The sequence below is a fragment of the Histoplasma capsulatum genome, genomic scaffold, assembly GCF_000149585.1.
Source record: "Histoplasma capsulatum NAm1 scaffold_13 genomic scaffold, whole genome shotgun sequence".
In the NCBI taxonomy this organism is placed as follows: domain Eukaryota; kingdom Fungi; phylum Ascomycota; class Eurotiomycetes; order Onygenales; family Ajellomycetaceae; genus Histoplasma; species Histoplasma mississippiense.
In genome coordinates, this window is record NW_001813970.1 from 205,965 (window position 1) to 223,573 (window position 17,609).

The following is a 17,609-nucleotide window of genomic DNA, read 5'->3' on the forward strand; positions in this document are numbered from 1 at the left end:
TTTCCCCCAGTTGAACTTCTGCTCGTATGTACTGCACAAACTCGTCAATGCCGGTGCGGGATTATACACTTGCCTTCTAGTCTTGCCCGTCCTTCCACGGATCGAAATCATCATCATCGTCGTCGTCGTCCAAATCGTCGTCCTTCAAATCAATTCTCTCGTTCCCGCCATCACCATCCTGGAGATCATCGTCATCCTCATCATCATCATAATCATCATCGCCATCGTCATCGCCATCGTCGTCCCCGTCATCGTCTCCATCATCATCCCCATCCCCATCCCCATCCCCATCCCCGTCACCCTTCCCAGCGTCCCCCTTCAGATGATCGTCCAGGTCACCTCCCTTGTTCTTATCACCGTCGTCATCGTCATCGTCATCGTCATCGTCATCGTCATAGTCGTCGCCGTCGTCCCTCAACCCCTCGACGGTGTCCTTGCACAGAAACGAGCCTATGGGTACAGGTTTATCATCCTTTGTGAAAACAGCAGCCTGGCCCCTCCAGAAGGGCTCTCCTAGCTCATCACGGCCGTGGGGGTCCGAGTACGCTTGACAATAGGCACCCGGCTGGTCGACGGAAGCCCCAATTCCGCTAGTTACGGAGCCTGGTTTGTTCATGTTAGAATCTGTATCATAATATATATGTAGATGTGCAGGAATAGATGTAGAGATGCGGATAGATTGCAAATCTATTCATCAAATTTGGCCCGGTGCGCAGTTGCAGTTCCCCTGGAATTTTTGACTTACGGTGTGTTCGCTGAAGTTGATCCAGTTGGGCGACGAGACTGGCTTGCTTGTCTGGGGCCGTATTCACTTCGATCTGGAACAATCTTGCCGACGCAACGGCTGCGCACGAGGCGAGCAGAATGCCCGTGGTCTTCATCTTTCACGGAGCTTCCGTATAAATATATAAGTACAGAGGGGATATAAAAATTTGATGAACTGAAAGTCTCAATGAAGGGCTCCTCTTTCCCGGAAGAAAAAGGGAAATGAGAGAAGAATAATAACAGAAACAAAAAAAAAAAAAAGAAGAGATCTGTCCACGTATGAAATCAACGTTGTGGAGAGTTAGACTGGGGGTTCCAAATGCTAAAAAGGAACATCCCAGGAGAGGACCAGCACGATATTGTTTGATTATATACGAGGAAGTGCAAGGAAGAACGCCCGCCGAGGCCGCACCGCCTTCCTTCATCTCCAAACCGAGCCATCATTGGCTAGCAGACGCTGCGGAGCCTTCGCGAAACTTGAGAGTCAAGCATGACTAGTTGCTGTAGTTGGCTCTTGGCCCGTGGTGCGTCTCAGCTCATACGCTGGCTGCGATTAGTGTGGCCAGGGGTGGAGTCGTGATGCTTGCAGCCTTTCAGCAGGGAAAAGGGATTATTATTAGAACTTGCCGAGAGATGATTATTGATAATCTGACATCTGCCTATATTTAGACAGTCCCTGGTCAACAAGCTCCATCTCACTCCTTAAAAGATCCAGCACGCCTGCCCCCTGAATGTTTTCTCGGATCCTTTTGGGTCAAGAAACGCTGGGATTCTTCCCTCACTTTTGCAACTGGCACAATCGCAGCTTTTGTAGTTTTTTTTTTTTTTTTTTTTTTTTTTTTTTTTTTTTTTTTGTCGTATCGCATCCCAGCAGAAACAGCGGGTCTGCTGGCTGTTGGATGCTAACATCACGAAAAATTCCGAGTGGAGGACAAAGCCTCGATATTGTTCTTGTTGCCCCTGCCTTTTACGACTCAAAAGCCATCCCGATATCTATGTGCCGTGAGTAGCGAGTTCAGCGTTGCATGCATGAAGAAAGAGTCTGTTCATAGAACGTGGCATATGACGAGGTTGGCTGGAGCAGTAGTTATCCATGCACCGATGAAATGATCAGCTATGTTATAACTACGCTGCGTAATATTTAGCAAGCTTATCTTGTTAACTAACTAACTAGTTAGTTAGTTAACTTACCTTAAAACTTGTGGCAGATGGGCCTGATGATTTGATCGATGGGCTTCACTGTTACATATTCGTTGAGGAACCTGGCTGATAGCCACCACGGGGGTGGAAATGAAATTCCTCACTCAACAAAGCCACAAGATGTGTGCACTGACTTTGTGTTAAACAATAAAGGGTAAAGGTGAAACGAACGCTGCCGCTGTCGACGGGATGCCCAGCGACTGTACGGAGTAAAGTAGCTGAGATAAGACGATTTGTGTCTTGAAGCCGAAGCAGAGTTGGTTTGCTCTAGAATTTTTGCAATGTTCACAAAAATCTTTGATCTTCACTGCTTTCCCTCAAGCAACAATCAGGATTCGTAAATAATGATGCTTCAAAGTCACTTGGAATTTGTTGAGGCCGGAGAAGTGCAATTCACCAGAGCACTGTTTTTGCTTGTACAGGGCCATCAATCGTGCCACAGACAAATATATACACACATTACCACACTTCCTCCCACTGATAGAACATCAATGTGATTTCTTATATGAACAGTACGGATATAGACAGATACGCAGATACACGATGGCAAACGGATGCCAATAACAAAAGCGACCTTCACACATACAGGCAAAAAAATTGAAAGCAAGATCGTCATCGGGGATTTTTTGTTGGGTTGAGAGTGATGCTGCGTCAGCTCTTAAAGTACATCGACTATAAACCTGAAGTAATAGAACCAAGGAATTCCTCATTTCTGCGCTTCCATTGTCATTTTTGTAAAGATTGCGCCAAATGCCTGGTCAGCGGATAAACGACAGCACAGCTCGGTGAGACGCTTTGCACCCTAGCCACAACGTCTCCTCGTCCAAGTTTCTCGGTCTTCGTCATTGGTCAAGTCAGAAAACATCTCGTCGGTATTTTTGAGAAATTCAAACTTTGATATGACATACATATATCAAGCCGCCCCGTAATCTCCCTTTCCCCGACATCAGACCTCGCGACTTTTACACCTGGGACATTGACGGACGGGAACGCCGGCCAGGACGCGGGCCATGCATTTCAGCCAGCGTCCCACGCATACTAAGCCCTGACAAGATCGTCGATATCAGAAACAGAACCCACAAAAACCAAAGGAAGGCTGTAACTGCCTGTGCTTCACGGCAGCGTTTTTCCGGCGTCAGGGAGCCTCTGGTTATCGAGTTCGTTACGGTGTACACCTGCACCAAAAACACATGTCAGCGCCTTTCAAACTTCTCTTCTCTCTTCCTCTCTTTTCCCCTGAACCTGAACTAGCTGCTTCAACTTCGATTGCTTTTGCACTTACCATGTTAGTGCATGAATGCACACGTAGCTTCGCCGGCATAGCAATTGCACCGCAGAAAATAAATATGGTATTCAGTAGATCGACAAGGAACATGAAGCCAGGATGAATGAGGCAGGCCTCGCTGACCCCCGCAGCAAATAGGTAGAAGAGTGATAACATCGAAAATGCTGACACGAAAAGGATGTAGTTCACTGTCGACGCGCTGCCGTGAAATGCGTCTGCTACCATGTTGCCGACAAGCGCCATGATAATCACGGTAAAGATAAACTATATACATGTGGGCGACGTGAATCCGTATTAGTTCTCATGTCGCATCTTTTTATCTTATCTCTCCCCTCCTCTTCGTGGTTTTTAAAGTACTGAAATCACTGGTTGCGCGGCGGAACGCTTGAGATTACATACCTGGGGGACCCGAAGGGCCAAATTAACCGATCTCAATCCCATGTTGGCGGTATGTTGTGCAAGCGCTTAACTATAGTAGCTAAATGGCCCAGATGTATGAGATGTGATAGAGCAACGTGATTGCTGAGTATTGCACTGACGGTCAATATATGGGGGACACAGATAGCGCAGCTGCTTGAGATGAATGGCGCGTCTATCTAATTCGACTCTTTCGGAATCGGATTGAAAGAGGGAAGAAGTAGAGCAGGGTGAGAAATATGCAGAAGGGTGCCGTTCGGACTGGCGGCAACCCATATGACGGTTGATCAAATGATCTACGTCATATAACTTTCTTTTGAGCATTCACGGCGAAGAGAGGAGGTTAAGGCTGTTTTTGACTTTTGGTGTTTTCATGCTTTCTCAATGGATCTTTTTCGGCTAGATCCGACTTGCCGCCTTTTTGATGCTGGTCCCATTCGTCTACAAGATAGAAGCTGGGCTTGGATTCACAGCTGTCAAAAAGCAGGGCTGTCATTTGTATAGTCTGTTGAGACGTGGTCATCTATTTCAACCCAGCTGTAGTGCCCGAGCCTTACATTCAATTCAAGCATGCCACTATCCGCTTTATCAAAAGAATGGTAATTAACTTCTCCCAGGGAGAGCCAAAATGGAAAGCATTGGCTCGGTCACCCCTCACCTCATATATTAGTCTGTGTCAATTGCCCAGGTTAGCAAAGTGTCAAAACGCCAAAATGGAAGAAAAGCAAAAACGCAAGAAACCTGTTTAGTGCCATGTTCTCCCCATGTCCTTCCAGCAGTCGTGCCAAAGGGGCCAGCAATTTCGCCTTTCACAGGCTTGCCATCCATGGATTCGGGAGCTCCCTGCGAGATATAGACTTTTACCACGAGCCTTCGTTAAAAGTGACGTCTTGTTTGCCATTCGCAAAGCTCGGAACCAAAGGGAAGCTGGGATCGAGAATACAAGTTCCCAGGTTAGGGTTCTGGAATCACATGATTAACTTAATTGTACGGCATGCAGGGTTGACATTCCAGTCAATTACCAAGGAGAATTTGCTGCCTCTATATACAGGGTAGATACGCATGCAATGCAATCCAAAAAGCTGTAAGATCGGGGAAGGTGACAGCACATACACACATGCATAGTCATCACAATGCAAGACCAGAGACTTCAGTCACAAATCATAGATGAAGGCATGAGAACCCTAATGGATTGCTCCATATGGCTACCCTTTCCAGGTTCACAGCACTAAGTCATCTATCCACACACCGTGCACATTCGGATGCTGCCTGGTGGTAGCTCGAGGCAATACTCAAGATTGAACCATCTTCAACTGTACCCATTCTCTTGTATGAAGACTCATTTCCATTCAGGCTCTTACACACGGTATATCTCTAGATGCACATGCATAACTACTCACGCGCCAATATAGGCCACGTACAGCTCAGCGAAAATTTGCAAGAAAGAGACGCCAAATACATACACTTGGGGCTGTGGGCACACAGCGCCTGAAGGAAACGCCATTCTCCACTGGTGTGATCCCGCGACTGAGAGAGGTTCACCCTGTCCAAACCCAGAACCGACTACCGAGGCTTTAAGCCGTGGTTACGCAAAATGAAACGTCTGCCCCAATTGCTGCAACAAAAAGCCTCCTACTGGATGAATGGATGGTGATGGAACAGGAGCTGGAGGCTCGAGCTCTGCATCCGTTGCTCAAGCCTAAGGTGCTACTGTGGGTGCCTAGTTTGTAAGTCTATCTTGCGCGTTAGGCTCGTGGCAATTACACCTAGCTTTTGGTGCCTGAAATGAGACCTTGGCTGGGCAGACACGACGGCCGAAATTAGAAGGATAATAGCTCAGGAAGCGTATTAGTGATCTGTTATGGTGTCTCGCGAGATATAGCCTTGTAGCCTAGAAAACTTTCTGACAACGTTTATGGATTGGAATGACAGTAGAAGACGTTTTTGTTCGGTGATTGGGAGTTAAAATGAACTCTGTCTTTAGGTAAGAGCTGAGCCGACCCATTGAGAAGATGAAAGTGTATCAGAAGTATCTTATTCCTACATGATGTAAACAATCTGCAGCCAGCAAACCCTCAACAAATGCTGGACAACATTGATTTATTCTCCCCTCTCAGGTCATCACTCCATGCCAGAAAAAGCATTGCAGTCTTCATACAGTGATTTTATAGTACCATAGCCATCTATCCAGCATTTGTTGATGATATCCACGTAAAGTAGACTGCTTGTTGCCGGGAGATTTTCTGGCTCTGGTCAGCAGTCATGTTCAAAATAATCATAGTAGAAGACCCGCCATGCTGCAATAGAATAAATAATACATCCAAGACCAAGTTTATCAACTCATGACAATGGATCTTTCATGCAGATCTCTTCCATATCAGCATCCAATGCATGCATTGTGGCGTTGACAAAATCAACAAATCTTCAAAGTGCCATTCTCAACAAGTATATTGTTGGGCTTGACATCTTGATGGTGGATTTTTTGAGAATAGATATACCAGAAAGTCTCTACTAGCAATCAAATCCAGGTGGCGCGAACTGCTTCAGATGGCTTGTCATGGCTTTGAATATAACATTCCAGATCCCCTTCCTTTACATATGCCAATCTTATCGCACCGGTTAATTGGTCGTGGACGCCCAAGTAGGAAATAATCCCTTTATGACTTCCCAGGCGCTCGTAGATCAGTCTTTCGTTAATGATCATATCGCGGTACATCTGATTGTATAGATCATTATTCGGAATGACCTTTGGGTGTTTCACAATGGTATCTTCGTCGATTTCGCAGATGATTCCGGAAAAACCAATCGATATACATTTCGGTGGGTGCTTCACGTGCAAGATTATCTCGTTACCAGACTATTCGACGGTTGGGCGGTCGGCAACGAGGTGGCTTGAATCTTCGGGCGATTTGGCATTCTATATAATCAAATCAGTAGGAGGTAGTTGTAGCATTATTAGCTCACTGACATGGTGGAATTGCGCTTCTGTACGTCCAGGTTCAACATCGTCGTCAAGGATTGGCCTTGCTGTCCCGCTGAGGTATTGGGATAGATTGATGCTCCTAATGAAATTGGAGATAAACCCCCAGAGCGACGACCATATGTGCCGGCGAAACAGATTGCTGAGAGAAAGCATAGATGATTCTTCCAGTATCCCTTCCAGGTCTCTGCTATGGTTAAAGACCAAGCAAACGAAGTCAGGAGAATGGCGGTGAGAATCTACAAGAATTCAATTCAATTAGTATCAACATGCACCATTACTATAGACGTCTCTTTGAAAAACATCCAACCAGGAAATGATCAATAGCTTATTCGTAATTCTATCTCAAACCAATACAAACAAGTAGATCACAATACCGTGCTGTCAGCCTGATATCAAAGCGATCCAGAGCGGAATCATTGGTGAGAGGCCTCATCCAGCTCCCCTCTTCGACGTTGATCCAATCCCTTGCTCACTCAGTCGCCGTTTCCGTGTTGGCGGATATTTGTAAAACATGGTGTTCAACAGGCCTAGATAGTTTAGTATATGAGAGAAAGATAGACGAAGGACTACTCTCACGCCAATTTGAAACCGAATTTGCACGGGAATGTCATAGCTCTTCCTGGAAGCTTCAGAACATGATGCGCGTATGCCTCAGCAACCACCAGCATCAGGACAACACCAGGGGACAATGTCGCCAGCAGATCAGCGCTGCCAGCATCTGTACCGCGAACGAAATGACTTTTGCTTTTAAGTTTTAAGTCTTATACTTTCATGTTTATACTTTTCACTTTGTACTTTCTGGAGCTGGGATGGGAGTGGATTTGCTGAATTGCAAAGAATGCAGAGGATTCAAAATCCAAAAATCCAGCAATGCCAGAAGTGCAGAAATGACTTATCTCAGTAAAACTCAGCCACTTCAAATTTGAAGAAGAGAAGTGGAATTCAGCAGCAGAGTTGAGAATGGTTCAGATACAGCACAGTCAATCTGTGTGACAATTTATGAGAGTCAAAGTGAAGGTGTTGTGTCAGCACACATGCGATGAGACAATGATAAAACATCAATGAGAGAATAGAGATGACGGGGAGCAGCTGAAGTAGGCGCTTTTATATACTCAACAAAGTAATGATATTATGCTAAACCTACTCAGGCCGCCGCTAAACCCTGCAGAGCAAGTCCGATAAGCTGGGGAATCCCAAGTTCTCAGGTCGCCCGCGAACTGACAAAACTTCCAAACAAACACAATCATTTAATATTGAACCAACCAGCTATGCAGATCTCCTTTCCTGAAAAGGGAAAAGTATAGAAAGGGGGAATCCGTATATACATATATATATATATGTATGTATGTATGTATGTATGTATGTATGTATGTACGTATGTATGTATGTACGTATGTATGCATGTAGATTTATATTGAACCCCTCCTGAAACCCTCAGAAGATAGCTCATCAAAATATCTGGTACCAAATTCCAGCTATGTAGCACCTAAATCGGACCTATGAAGAAGCCAGTCAGTGTTACTGAGCACCAAATATCAAATTGTGAAGAGGGTTCGGAAATTCGGGTCTCAGAAATCAGTATCAACAAAGCAAACGAGCACGAAATCAACAGCCGTGGAACCATCAGAGAGAAGATTAACTATTCGTCATAGCCCCGACAAAAACCCAAGCCTCCCTCCCTCGAATTCATGGCCTCTTTCAAGGACAGAATAAGATTAGAGTGAGATACATGGATTTTCCCCAGTAGGCATACGACTAAGGATGACGATCTTAGGATTTCTCATCATTCTGTCCTATTGTCATTCGGCTTCTTTTTCTTTCTTTCTATTCTTTCTTTCTTCCTTTTTGGTGTGATTGTTGTTCTTCTGTTGTGGAAATGGATGATCTGAAGCGTGAGGAATGTTTATCACATACATATCATTCAACTTCCAGTGTTCATGTAGCTAGCAAATACCATTGTAATCCCTGAACCAGGAGAAGTAGCGGCAATGCCGGCGGGATCAGGAGAGTAAAGTCTGACCTTTCATCTCTTTTGATAATACGTTAATGCCACGCACTAGGTAACGTATGTTTTCTATCGTTGTCTGGTATGCATCCTCCGATAGGAATAGGGAGGCGTAACTTGTAGTCGATAAGCTCCAAAAGGGGAATAATGGTAAGGAAAATAATGCTTATTTTGGACGAATGTAGAATGGAGCTGGCCTGGCGAAGAGTCGATATATGTGACACTCTGCCGAATTGATCGCAAACGAAATTCCATTCCCCCCCCCCCCCCCCTCCCCCGGGTTATCCTCTGTTGGTTTCCTTTCCTTTTCCCTCGGACCCGTGTCCGTATGTCACATCAATGCGGAGCAATAATAAAATAGCAAATGGTATCGAAAAAATTGAAAATCGAAAATCAACAGCATCGTCATCATCATCATCAACATCATCAACATCATCATACTTATGGACATGAGTTTGAGAAAACCCCCAATGCACAAACGTCACGAGGACAATAACGAATGATAAGCGGAGGCAGTTAGGTCAAAAAGGAAGAGTTTTGAGAGATGGACAAGGAGAAGATCCAATGACTAATTCGCAACGGCCAATTGTGCAACCAAATCCGACGCAACGTCCAAGAAAGGAAAGGGGCTAGTGGCTTCTTTCTCCTTGTTTCGGATCCGCTTGCTGACCGGCCGCCACTCAGCGGCAGCAGCAGGGTCACCACTACTGCCACTTCCACCCTCGTTCTCAACGCGGATCACGTTCTGGTAACCATCGCATTTGAAATCGACCATGAAATTGTTTTCTTCCAGTTGGTATAGTTGAATGTCGATGAACACCCAGACGCCGTGTACGATGGCACCAGGGTGCTGAAGTAGCGAAGAAGAAGATCCCAGGGCTAGCGTAGAGCTTGTTAGACCTGTGCCGCTGCCGTTGCCACTACCTGTGCCACTGGAAGTTGTGGGAGCAGCACTTGTAAGGTGTGGATTATCTACCGAATTACTCCTGCTCAGGGCAGCAGTGGCAGCTGCTTTCTCTTCTGGGTCTGTTATTAAGCTAATTCGTCGGCGGTATTCCTCTAGATCACTGCGGCTGGAATGGCTACTGCTTGATGGGCCGGGCGCGAGGACATCTTTTTTAAGCAGCCGGGCTCTGATGAACCAGAGGTCTTTGGGTATGTAGTAGTCTGATGGAAGGTTGGGGTATTTGTGTTGTAAAGGTTTTGGTAATTCTGATGACATTTGAGGGGTTGCCGCTGGGTCGTTGTCTGTTGTAGTACAGCAAGAGGTTGTATTAGCTAGGGGTCATTTTCATCAAAATTAAAATGGCGTTATAGAAAGCAAGTATAGAAATAAACAAACAAATAAATCTTACCAGATTCGGCGGGTTGGATTTCCCAAACGCCACCTTGGGCTCGAATAGCTTTATACAAGCACAGCATAGCTTCATATGGCTGATTGCGTGACCGTATGCCAAACTGCCACTTGCGCGATCTCTTTGGTGGCGAAGACATTTTCTCGAGACCTTCCGGCGGTTCCAAGCTAAGCTTCTTCAAATCGACAAGACTGCGTGAATGGGGCTTGAGTGACCTTGCAGTCGCAGCTTGCTCTTCCGGAGATCTCTCCTTGTGGCTGTCTGTCTCGGCTTCAGTAATGTCCTGGTATTGCGATCGCCCACGCGATTCCTCCATTGACTGGTCTTGGGAGGGAGCATGTCTCTCCCTCTCCCGTTGGTCCATTATTTGATTATGAACGTATGGCAAACTCGTAGGTAGAATGCGTACGTGGCTGACGCGCTCCTCTTCGACCTCTGGAATCGTGAACGCTGGTGCTAGCGATGGCGCAGATAGTGGGGTGGACGGTGTTGGGACTTGCCCTCGATGGGACGATTGAGGCGCGGTGTTCACATTTTTGGCGTTACGGGTGGACCCGCTCCCAGCAGCAGGAGAAGCTGAGGATTCTGGGGAGACAGGTGGAGTGGTTGGCGATTCGCTGGCATCTGTAGGGGCTGCAGCCAAGTCAGTTTGAACATTCTTGTGAAAAGGCGTCATGGGAATTGAGATCACAAGTATAAGGACCTACAATTCGTCTGCATCATTTCGTTTTCCACCACGATAAAAAATGCGTCTTTGATCGCACTTGGTTCCGGTTTCTTCAACGCGTCGCTAATGTCTTCTCTATCGACACCCATTCTCTTCTCGAGCTTGGTGATTGCCGTCTGTTGAATTTTCTCTTGTACTGCGAACGGTCGGCCCGGAGCGATCCTGCGGGGATCAATGGCTCTGTTAGGATTTGCTCCTGAGCTGACCCACTCCTCCGCTGGGGGTTGGAGATATTTCGGAAGGTTCTTAAGAAACCAAGGGTCCTGACGGATCTCTGGGATGGTGATTCTTTGAACAGGATGGACTTGTAGCATAGCTCGTATCAAACGGGCAGCACCGGTCGATATGTAAGAGGGCATATGGAAGTTCCCCGCGGCAATCTTTTTAAATAGAGCAGGAATATAATCGTCGTCGAATGGAAGCTTGCCAACTAGTAGCACATAGAGGATCACGCCACAGCTCCATACATCCACCTCCGGTCCTGCATACAGCTTCCCCGAGATGACTTCCGGCGCTGCATAGTTGGGGCTCCCACAGCTCGTCTTCAAAAAGTTGCCGTCGGTCATGATATTGCTAAGGCCGAAATCAGCGATCTTGACGTTTCTTTCTTTGTCAATGAGCAGGTTCTCTGGCTTCAGATCTCGATGGACGATCTTGTGACGGTGGCAATATTCGACTGCGCAAATTATCTGTTGAAAAAACTTGCGTGCTTCTTCATCGCTACACCTCCCACGCTTTACCAAGTAGTCGAAAAGCTCCTTTTCTGCATACTCGAGCACCATGACAATATCGGTCTTCGTTGCAATCACAGTGTATCTGTCTCCCCACGACAAATTAATTAGGTCAGTGAAATAACACAACATCGTTACGGCAGAGGAAATATCAAAACGGGCCATCCGATCTGAGAAAAAGAACGAGTTAAAACCAAAATAACTCTGGACGTACAGCTTTATGATATGTGGATGCCGTAAGAACTGTAGATATTGTATCTCCCGATCAACCCTCCCCACCATATCCCTCGACAATAATTTCCGTCTCGGTATGATTTTCAGGGCCACCTGCCTCCCGCTCGCCTGGTGCACCGCCAGCTTGACTTTGCCAAACGAACCTTCACCTAGTATCTTAACGGTGGTGTACTGGTCCAGTCGCTGCATGTCCCTTGCGGTGTCGGGGGATTGGTCATTGTAATCCGGGCGGGATCGTTTTGGAGGTATAGCGGGATGGCCGCGGTTCTTGTGCGAGGATGTGTTATCGTGTTCATGGGAAGGGAGGGATGCGGAGAGGTCTTCCTCATCGAGGGTTGCCGCCATGATGAGGCGATTAAGGACGGCTGGATTATTGTTGGATAAATTTTTTTTTATATTGTGGAGGAGGTGTCGGATAGGGCTGCCGCAATCAATGACGACAGAATACTTTGGGGATTATGATTAGCCGGAGTTCTCTGGCTTTCTGTATCCGTGAGCGTCGAATTAAGCCATTGGCATTGTCGGGTACGGGCTCTGGCATGAGATATGATCACAGGCCTCGAGAAGGTGTGGTGGTGACAGTTGATGTCGACAAAGTTTGGAGGGGAATGTTTAGGCGGGGAGAGCCGCACCGTCACCCAAATTTAGCTGCAGACGGAGACACTTGAGAGCAACGCACAGCATGGCGGAGAGCTACGCTAACTATTCATATTTTCCGTAAGATGTCCAAATAGCCGATCTTCATCTTTTAGGTCGCAGCAGATATGCGCCTGGAGCACAATTGATGGCTTGGAAACCAAATAGAAGCTACCAGTCCAGCGAATATTCTCAGCTCCCAATGTAGCAAAGCAGCAGATATATATATCCAGTATTTCATGTCAAGCCGGCTGAAAAAGAAGCAATAATAGATAAGGACAAGATAAGCAAATATATGAAGTGAATGAGTTGACGAGAGGACGGGCAAGTTTTCGCGCTCCTTCGACGCCACCGTTGCCTCCACACACCCATGCCATATGCCATATCTACTCTGATGGGTTGAATAATGTACAGGTCAGGAACAGGTCATTTCTTCCGTTTCGTCACCCACTCTTTGCTCAGCCATCAGAAAAGAAGCAATGATAATAAATACAGGCAGAAAAAAAGGAAAAGAAGAGAAGAGAAAGAACTTCTTTGCAAAAGGCGCAAGTAGAGCAAAAATTGCCTCCGTGAGCAAAGGAACAGGAGATGTTTGAAATCCAGAACCGCAACGCCAGAACACCATGCTAGTTTGTAATTGAAGAAGAAAAAACTTTTCAGATTGCGTTGAAACCGCGGCGCGATTGAACAGCAATTGAGCACTCGTTGTCGTGGATTGTAGGAGGTCGAAGTTATCGATTCCCCCAGAGAAGCCGGAACTTTAAGCATCGTCATCAGCATGGCTGTGAGAATGGGGATGTTCGTGGTGGTGACCGTGAGCGCCATGCATCCAAACACGTTTCCACGGCCCTTCATGTCCCGCTTCACGATCCTGTTGCATCCCTTCGAGGACTCCGACGATTCCGCCATTCCTTAACCGCTCCAAAACCACGTTCATTCCTTGTTTGCTCTTCAGAACAGCATCTCGCGTTCGCTTCACGCCCACGAGCTCAATTGTGCGCTGGATTCCGGCCGTGGACCATGATGCGAGAAGGCTTCGTTTGCTGTGAGACTCGTCGTCGCCGTGTTCGCCCGCTGATGAAGCATCGAACTTCTTGGAGCGATTGAGCACCGCTTGCCCCAGACTTGACCGAAACGTAACTGTGGTTTTCACGCTTGTCCTCTCGTCTTTAGGTTCGTCAATGGACGAGCCTGACCACCATGTCCGTGGTTTGGGATTACTGTTGTCCGAGGAAGGAGGGAGGCGTCGATATAGTTGCTTTTCCACGACGCTGAGGATGCCCGTCCATTCCATATTACGAGATTCTGTATGCATCCAGCCTTCTTTCACGTCTACAACGGTGGTCTCGAGGATGAAGCTCTGGCCTGAGTTCTCGCTGCCGCCAATTCCCTTGGGTAGTAACTTCAGCATGGCCGAGGGGATCTTGGATTTTTTAAGAAGCAGCCTGGTGGTATGCAAGCGCTCTGTGACAGGGTCGACATAGCGATCGATGACATCGGTGGTCAGGACATGGCGGGAGTAAGGGTTCGGATAACGGAGGAAGTAGGCAAGTGAGACAGCGGGAAAAGAGTAATCGTAGTTGAAGGTGCTTTCGAAGAACTTCATTGTTAAGGCATTGGCGTCTGGCCCGTCAGAAGGAGGAGATATCGAAAACACTTGATGGCCGGCTGGAGAGACATAGACTGCAGCCTCCAGGCGTTGGGAATGAATCGACAACGTCAAGCTGCGATTTTCGACCCTCCTTCTTCGGTGCCTCAATTCCTCCTTTTCCTAACTGGGGCTTGGGAGATAAGTTAGTCAGCGCTGACTAAGCCAATTACGACCTAGTTAGCCAATAGGATTCCAAGGATATATCCACCAATCATAAGTCGAGTACGGAGTATATCAGCGAACCTCGTTGATACTACCTATACTCCATACTTCCCTACCACAGGCCTCTACCAAGCTGCTATATCAATATATCCACTCTGCTCGTCAATGACGCCAGCAGCTATTCAACTAAGATAAAATTCCCAGCCAGATGATGGCATGGCTTCAATACCTCCGAGAGCATTGTCCCCTTCTCGGTTGACGGCGACGGATGGAGCAGGCCAACAAGGGATCTGTTCGACCTCCCTCACTTATGGAGGAAGCAATCCCGTATTTTCGTTATTGCGTTCCATTGTTTGTGGCTATGGCACTATTGCAATCTTTAAGGGCGACAAGGATTATGCCTCACCATTGAAGAAGTTAGTGCAGGTGCCAACATTGTTACTCGAGTGTTGGTTGATTCATAGGCGAGCCATCCTTCACCATCTTCCCGGGACGACGACTGTTCAGTCGATAAACTTGCGAATCTTCCTAACAAAGCAGGCCGGAATTGCCAATTACACTAGGTCTTTGGAGGATTGCAGGAGACGTCTATTGGGGACATGATATTGCACGATATCCGACGTTCTGCAACCAGACGTGAATATATATCGATTTCTGAAGCACCAAGTATCGCAAGTCAGGAACAATCCAATACCAATTCTCAGTACTCGCAGCCCCTTGCCACCTCCATATTGGCCTCGTTAAGACCAGCTTGACATCCTCGTGGACAATAGCTCTACCACTCTTCATATTTGCAGCCACCATGTGTCAATTTGTCTAGGATCTGAGATTCCTGGAGCTCGTACTAAATTTCAAACGGCTTCATAGACATTCAAACTTAACAAAGTTTATCTTTCTGAACCGGACCGGTTACATACCAGCCTCAACCTCAACGCAGATGAGAAACAGGATATTACGGGTTCAACGAAGTCGCTGGTTCAATTTTAACCCTAGCCGAACCCTCTATCCACAAAACCCCTGGAAAATATCCCTGGGGCTTGAAAGGACGGAAGTGGACTGGAGATCGAAACACTTCGCTCCGTCCTGTTATGTCACTAGTAACCCAACCCAACCCACCCCGCCGCCTCCTCCTCCTCCTCCTCCTCAGACCGCTAAATCTCTGTCTCTGTGATTTCCTTGTCGATCCTGCAAAGCGCGAAGGATCTCCACTCTGTCATAACGAAACGAGCCAACACAAGCGCATACTCTACCTGATGCTGCCCGGAATATATTCCCTCCAGCCTAGGTCCCTCAAAATGAAACATATGCAACAGAATGTGGCCAGGAACATCTTTTAGAAAGCATCTTGACTGCAAAGCGATAGATACACGTCCCATCCGCGACGGGGGACAATGTCAATTCATTCTACACTCCTCCAGCCTACATTCCATCCGCTGGATTGAAGCCCTTGGCTTCTTTGTGGGGGAGGGTCGCTTCTGCTACAGAACCTAGCCATGGTGCATGAATCTGCGCTTATAATGTTCATTGTCCCAGGGCATGCCTCGCACCTCATTCTCGGAGTATATGTAATTATATAAACTTGCGCATGTTTGAGGGTGCCCATCGGTCGGGGAACACATAATAAATAATGAAATATATATATATAGATATATTAAATGCTTTGTGTGTTTCACATACTGCAGATGATGTTTTGGATTCAATCAATACTCCTCGGTTACTGCGTAACACAGAGACGCAGAAGGGAACATTACTTCCCTTCCTATGAAAAAAATAAAGTGTGCTGTAGATAAGTGGATAATAATAATGGTAATAAAATAAAATCCGTGGGACGAACAGACAAAAGAAAGAGCAATGCTGCACATCTTAAAATGTCATTATTTCATCCCTCTTCTCTTCTAGGGCCGTTCCCATTCCCGTTCACTGTTCCGTCGCTCGTGAATGATTTATTGTCTCTATCAACAGTTATGCATTATATTGGCATTTGTTTCCTTTCCAGCTACCTGACTACCTTAAGTACCGCCCACCCTCGTCCCGTCCTCGTCTCGCTCTCTCGTCTCCTACTTTTTCCCACCGCAATCACCACCACCACCACCACCACTACTACATCCATGGCATTGTATAGTATATCACCTCCCTTCGTCCCATCTCAGCTCTTCAAGACACGATCGTATTGTGTATTCCGCACCGTCCCCCCCTGCATGGCTGTCCGAACGTTGCGTCGGAAGCCCTCACGGTTCAGCCGAAGGTCGTCAGCGACTTCTTGGATTAAGGGGTCTTCGTACGTGGTGTGGATGAATATGTGCTGTTTCGTTTTGGCATGCTGGCGTTAGTTCTATGCACCAGGTTTTCTTTCTTTCTTTCTTTCTTTCTTTCCCTTTTCTCTCCTTTCTGAGAGGATTAACGCACCAGTAAGCCAAATGCAACGGCCTGGACATCCAACGCGGCTGTCCACCCATCACGCAGTATGTTCAGACACACATTTCCTTGCGGGTCGATATTCGGGTGGTATATCCGCTGGGTGCATTTTACTCTGGGCGGCTCAAACGGGTAGTCGTGTTCGGGAATGTCAAAATTGAACTTGAACGAGCCACCCTTGTACATCCCCTCGTCCGGTTCGATCACCACACTAAAATGAAACGGATCATCGCCGTTCTTCCACTCGAATTTAATGGGGCGTGCACCCGTACGGCTCTCCTCCTCCTCCTGTTTCCCGACCCGGAGCAGATCTGTGAAAGGTGAGAAGGACGAAGCTGACAGTTAGCCCATGCCATTGGAAAAGTGTTTCGCATTTTATCACAAGAGGGATGCGATGCTTGCGGAACGTACCATGTTGAATCCGTGCTTTCGCACCTCCGACCCTATTCTTGGTCTGCCCAGCAGCAGCAGCCTCCGCTTGTTGCTTCTTTTTCTGCAGCTCAGAGTCAGCTGATTGCCTGTGTATTCGGCATCTATATTAAAATATACGAGGTGCTATTAGGCGGAGAGAAAGGGCGAAGTTGATAACCATTAATTAACAACCTCGGAATAAAGTTTGACCTACCATAGACAATATCTTCAACATCGTGAAAAAGGAACGCCCCTCGGCTCAACCACCGAAATAAAAAGCGTATATGTGCAAATGTGCAAATATATGCAAGGATACCAGATAATGACAAGTGCCAAGCTTGTTATGCCCCAGAATCACTCTTCTCTCGTCTCTTCTGTTCTTATAATTTCCCCTTCCTACCCTTGCATTCCCGCACAAAGCAACCTTCTATTTGTCCTCCTGATAACTTTTACTTTGCGCCGTGAACGTAAAAGAACCAAAAGGAAAAAAAAAAAAAATTTAAAGCAAAAAAAAGAGAGAGCCCAAGACGCAAGAAAGGTGTAACCGTCACCAAGTCCGGAAGCTTCCCAGTCCAACTGAGACCCCACGCAGAACCAGTACTAGGTCGTGTCTCTTCCTGGCTTGGTCTGGA

General features: G+C 46.9%; 5 protein-coding genes across 5 annotated transcripts; all 5 read right to left on the reverse strand.

Annotated features, from left to right (window-relative positions):
• Positions 1 to 76: 76 nt before the first annotated feature.
• Positions 77 to 881, reverse strand: HCAG_08878 (predicted protein; the record flags this gene model as incomplete). The annotated part of the gene is made up of 2 exons (XM_001536164.1): positions 77 to 603; positions 746 to 881. The coding sequence occupies 2 exons, from the start codon at positions 879 to 881 to the stop codon at positions 77 to 79; spliced, it is 663 nt and encodes a 220-aa protein (XP_001536214.1).
• Positions 882 to 2,927: 2,046 nt separating this feature from the next.
• On the reverse strand, positions 2,928 to 3,493 carry HCAG_08879 (predicted protein; the record flags this gene model as incomplete). The annotated part of the gene is made up of 2 exons (XM_001536165.1): positions 2,928 to 3,140; positions 3,248 to 3,493. 2 exons carry the CDS (start codon positions 3,491 to 3,493, stop codon positions 2,928 to 2,930), a joined length of 459 nt encoding a protein of 152 aa, XP_001536215.1.
• A 5,730-nt stretch (positions 3,494 to 9,223) lies between these two features.
• HCAG_08880 (5'-AMP-activated protein kinase) lies at positions 9,224 to 12,047 on the reverse strand (the record flags this gene model as incomplete). The annotated part of the gene is made up of 5 exons (XM_001536166.1): positions 9,224 to 9,903; positions 10,011 to 10,643; positions 10,718 to 11,426; positions 11,478 to 11,557; positions 11,846 to 12,047. The coding sequence occupies 5 exons, from the start codon at positions 12,045 to 12,047 to the stop codon at positions 9,224 to 9,226; spliced, it is 2,304 nt and encodes a 767-aa protein (XP_001536216.1).
• A 1,051-nt stretch (positions 12,048 to 13,098) lies between these two features.
• HCAG_08881 (MSF1 domain protein) lies at positions 13,099 to 13,944 on the reverse strand (the record flags this gene model as incomplete). Its single annotated transcript, XM_001536167.1, has 1 exon — positions 13,099 to 13,944. The coding sequence occupies one exon, from the start codon at positions 13,942 to 13,944 to the stop codon at positions 13,099 to 13,101; it is 846 nt and encodes a 281-aa protein (XP_001536217.1).
• A 2,353-nt stretch (positions 13,945 to 16,297) lies between these two features.
• On the reverse strand, positions 16,298 to 17,212 carry HCAG_08882 (NEDD8-conjugating enzyme ubc12; the record flags this gene model as incomplete). The annotated part of the gene is made up of 4 exons (XM_001536168.1): positions 16,298 to 16,471; positions 16,558 to 16,877; positions 16,978 to 17,059; positions 17,192 to 17,212. The coding sequence occupies 4 exons, from the start codon at positions 17,210 to 17,212 to the stop codon at positions 16,298 to 16,300; spliced, it is 597 nt and encodes a 198-aa protein (XP_001536218.1).
• Between the last annotated feature and the right edge of the window lie 397 nt (positions 17,213 to 17,609).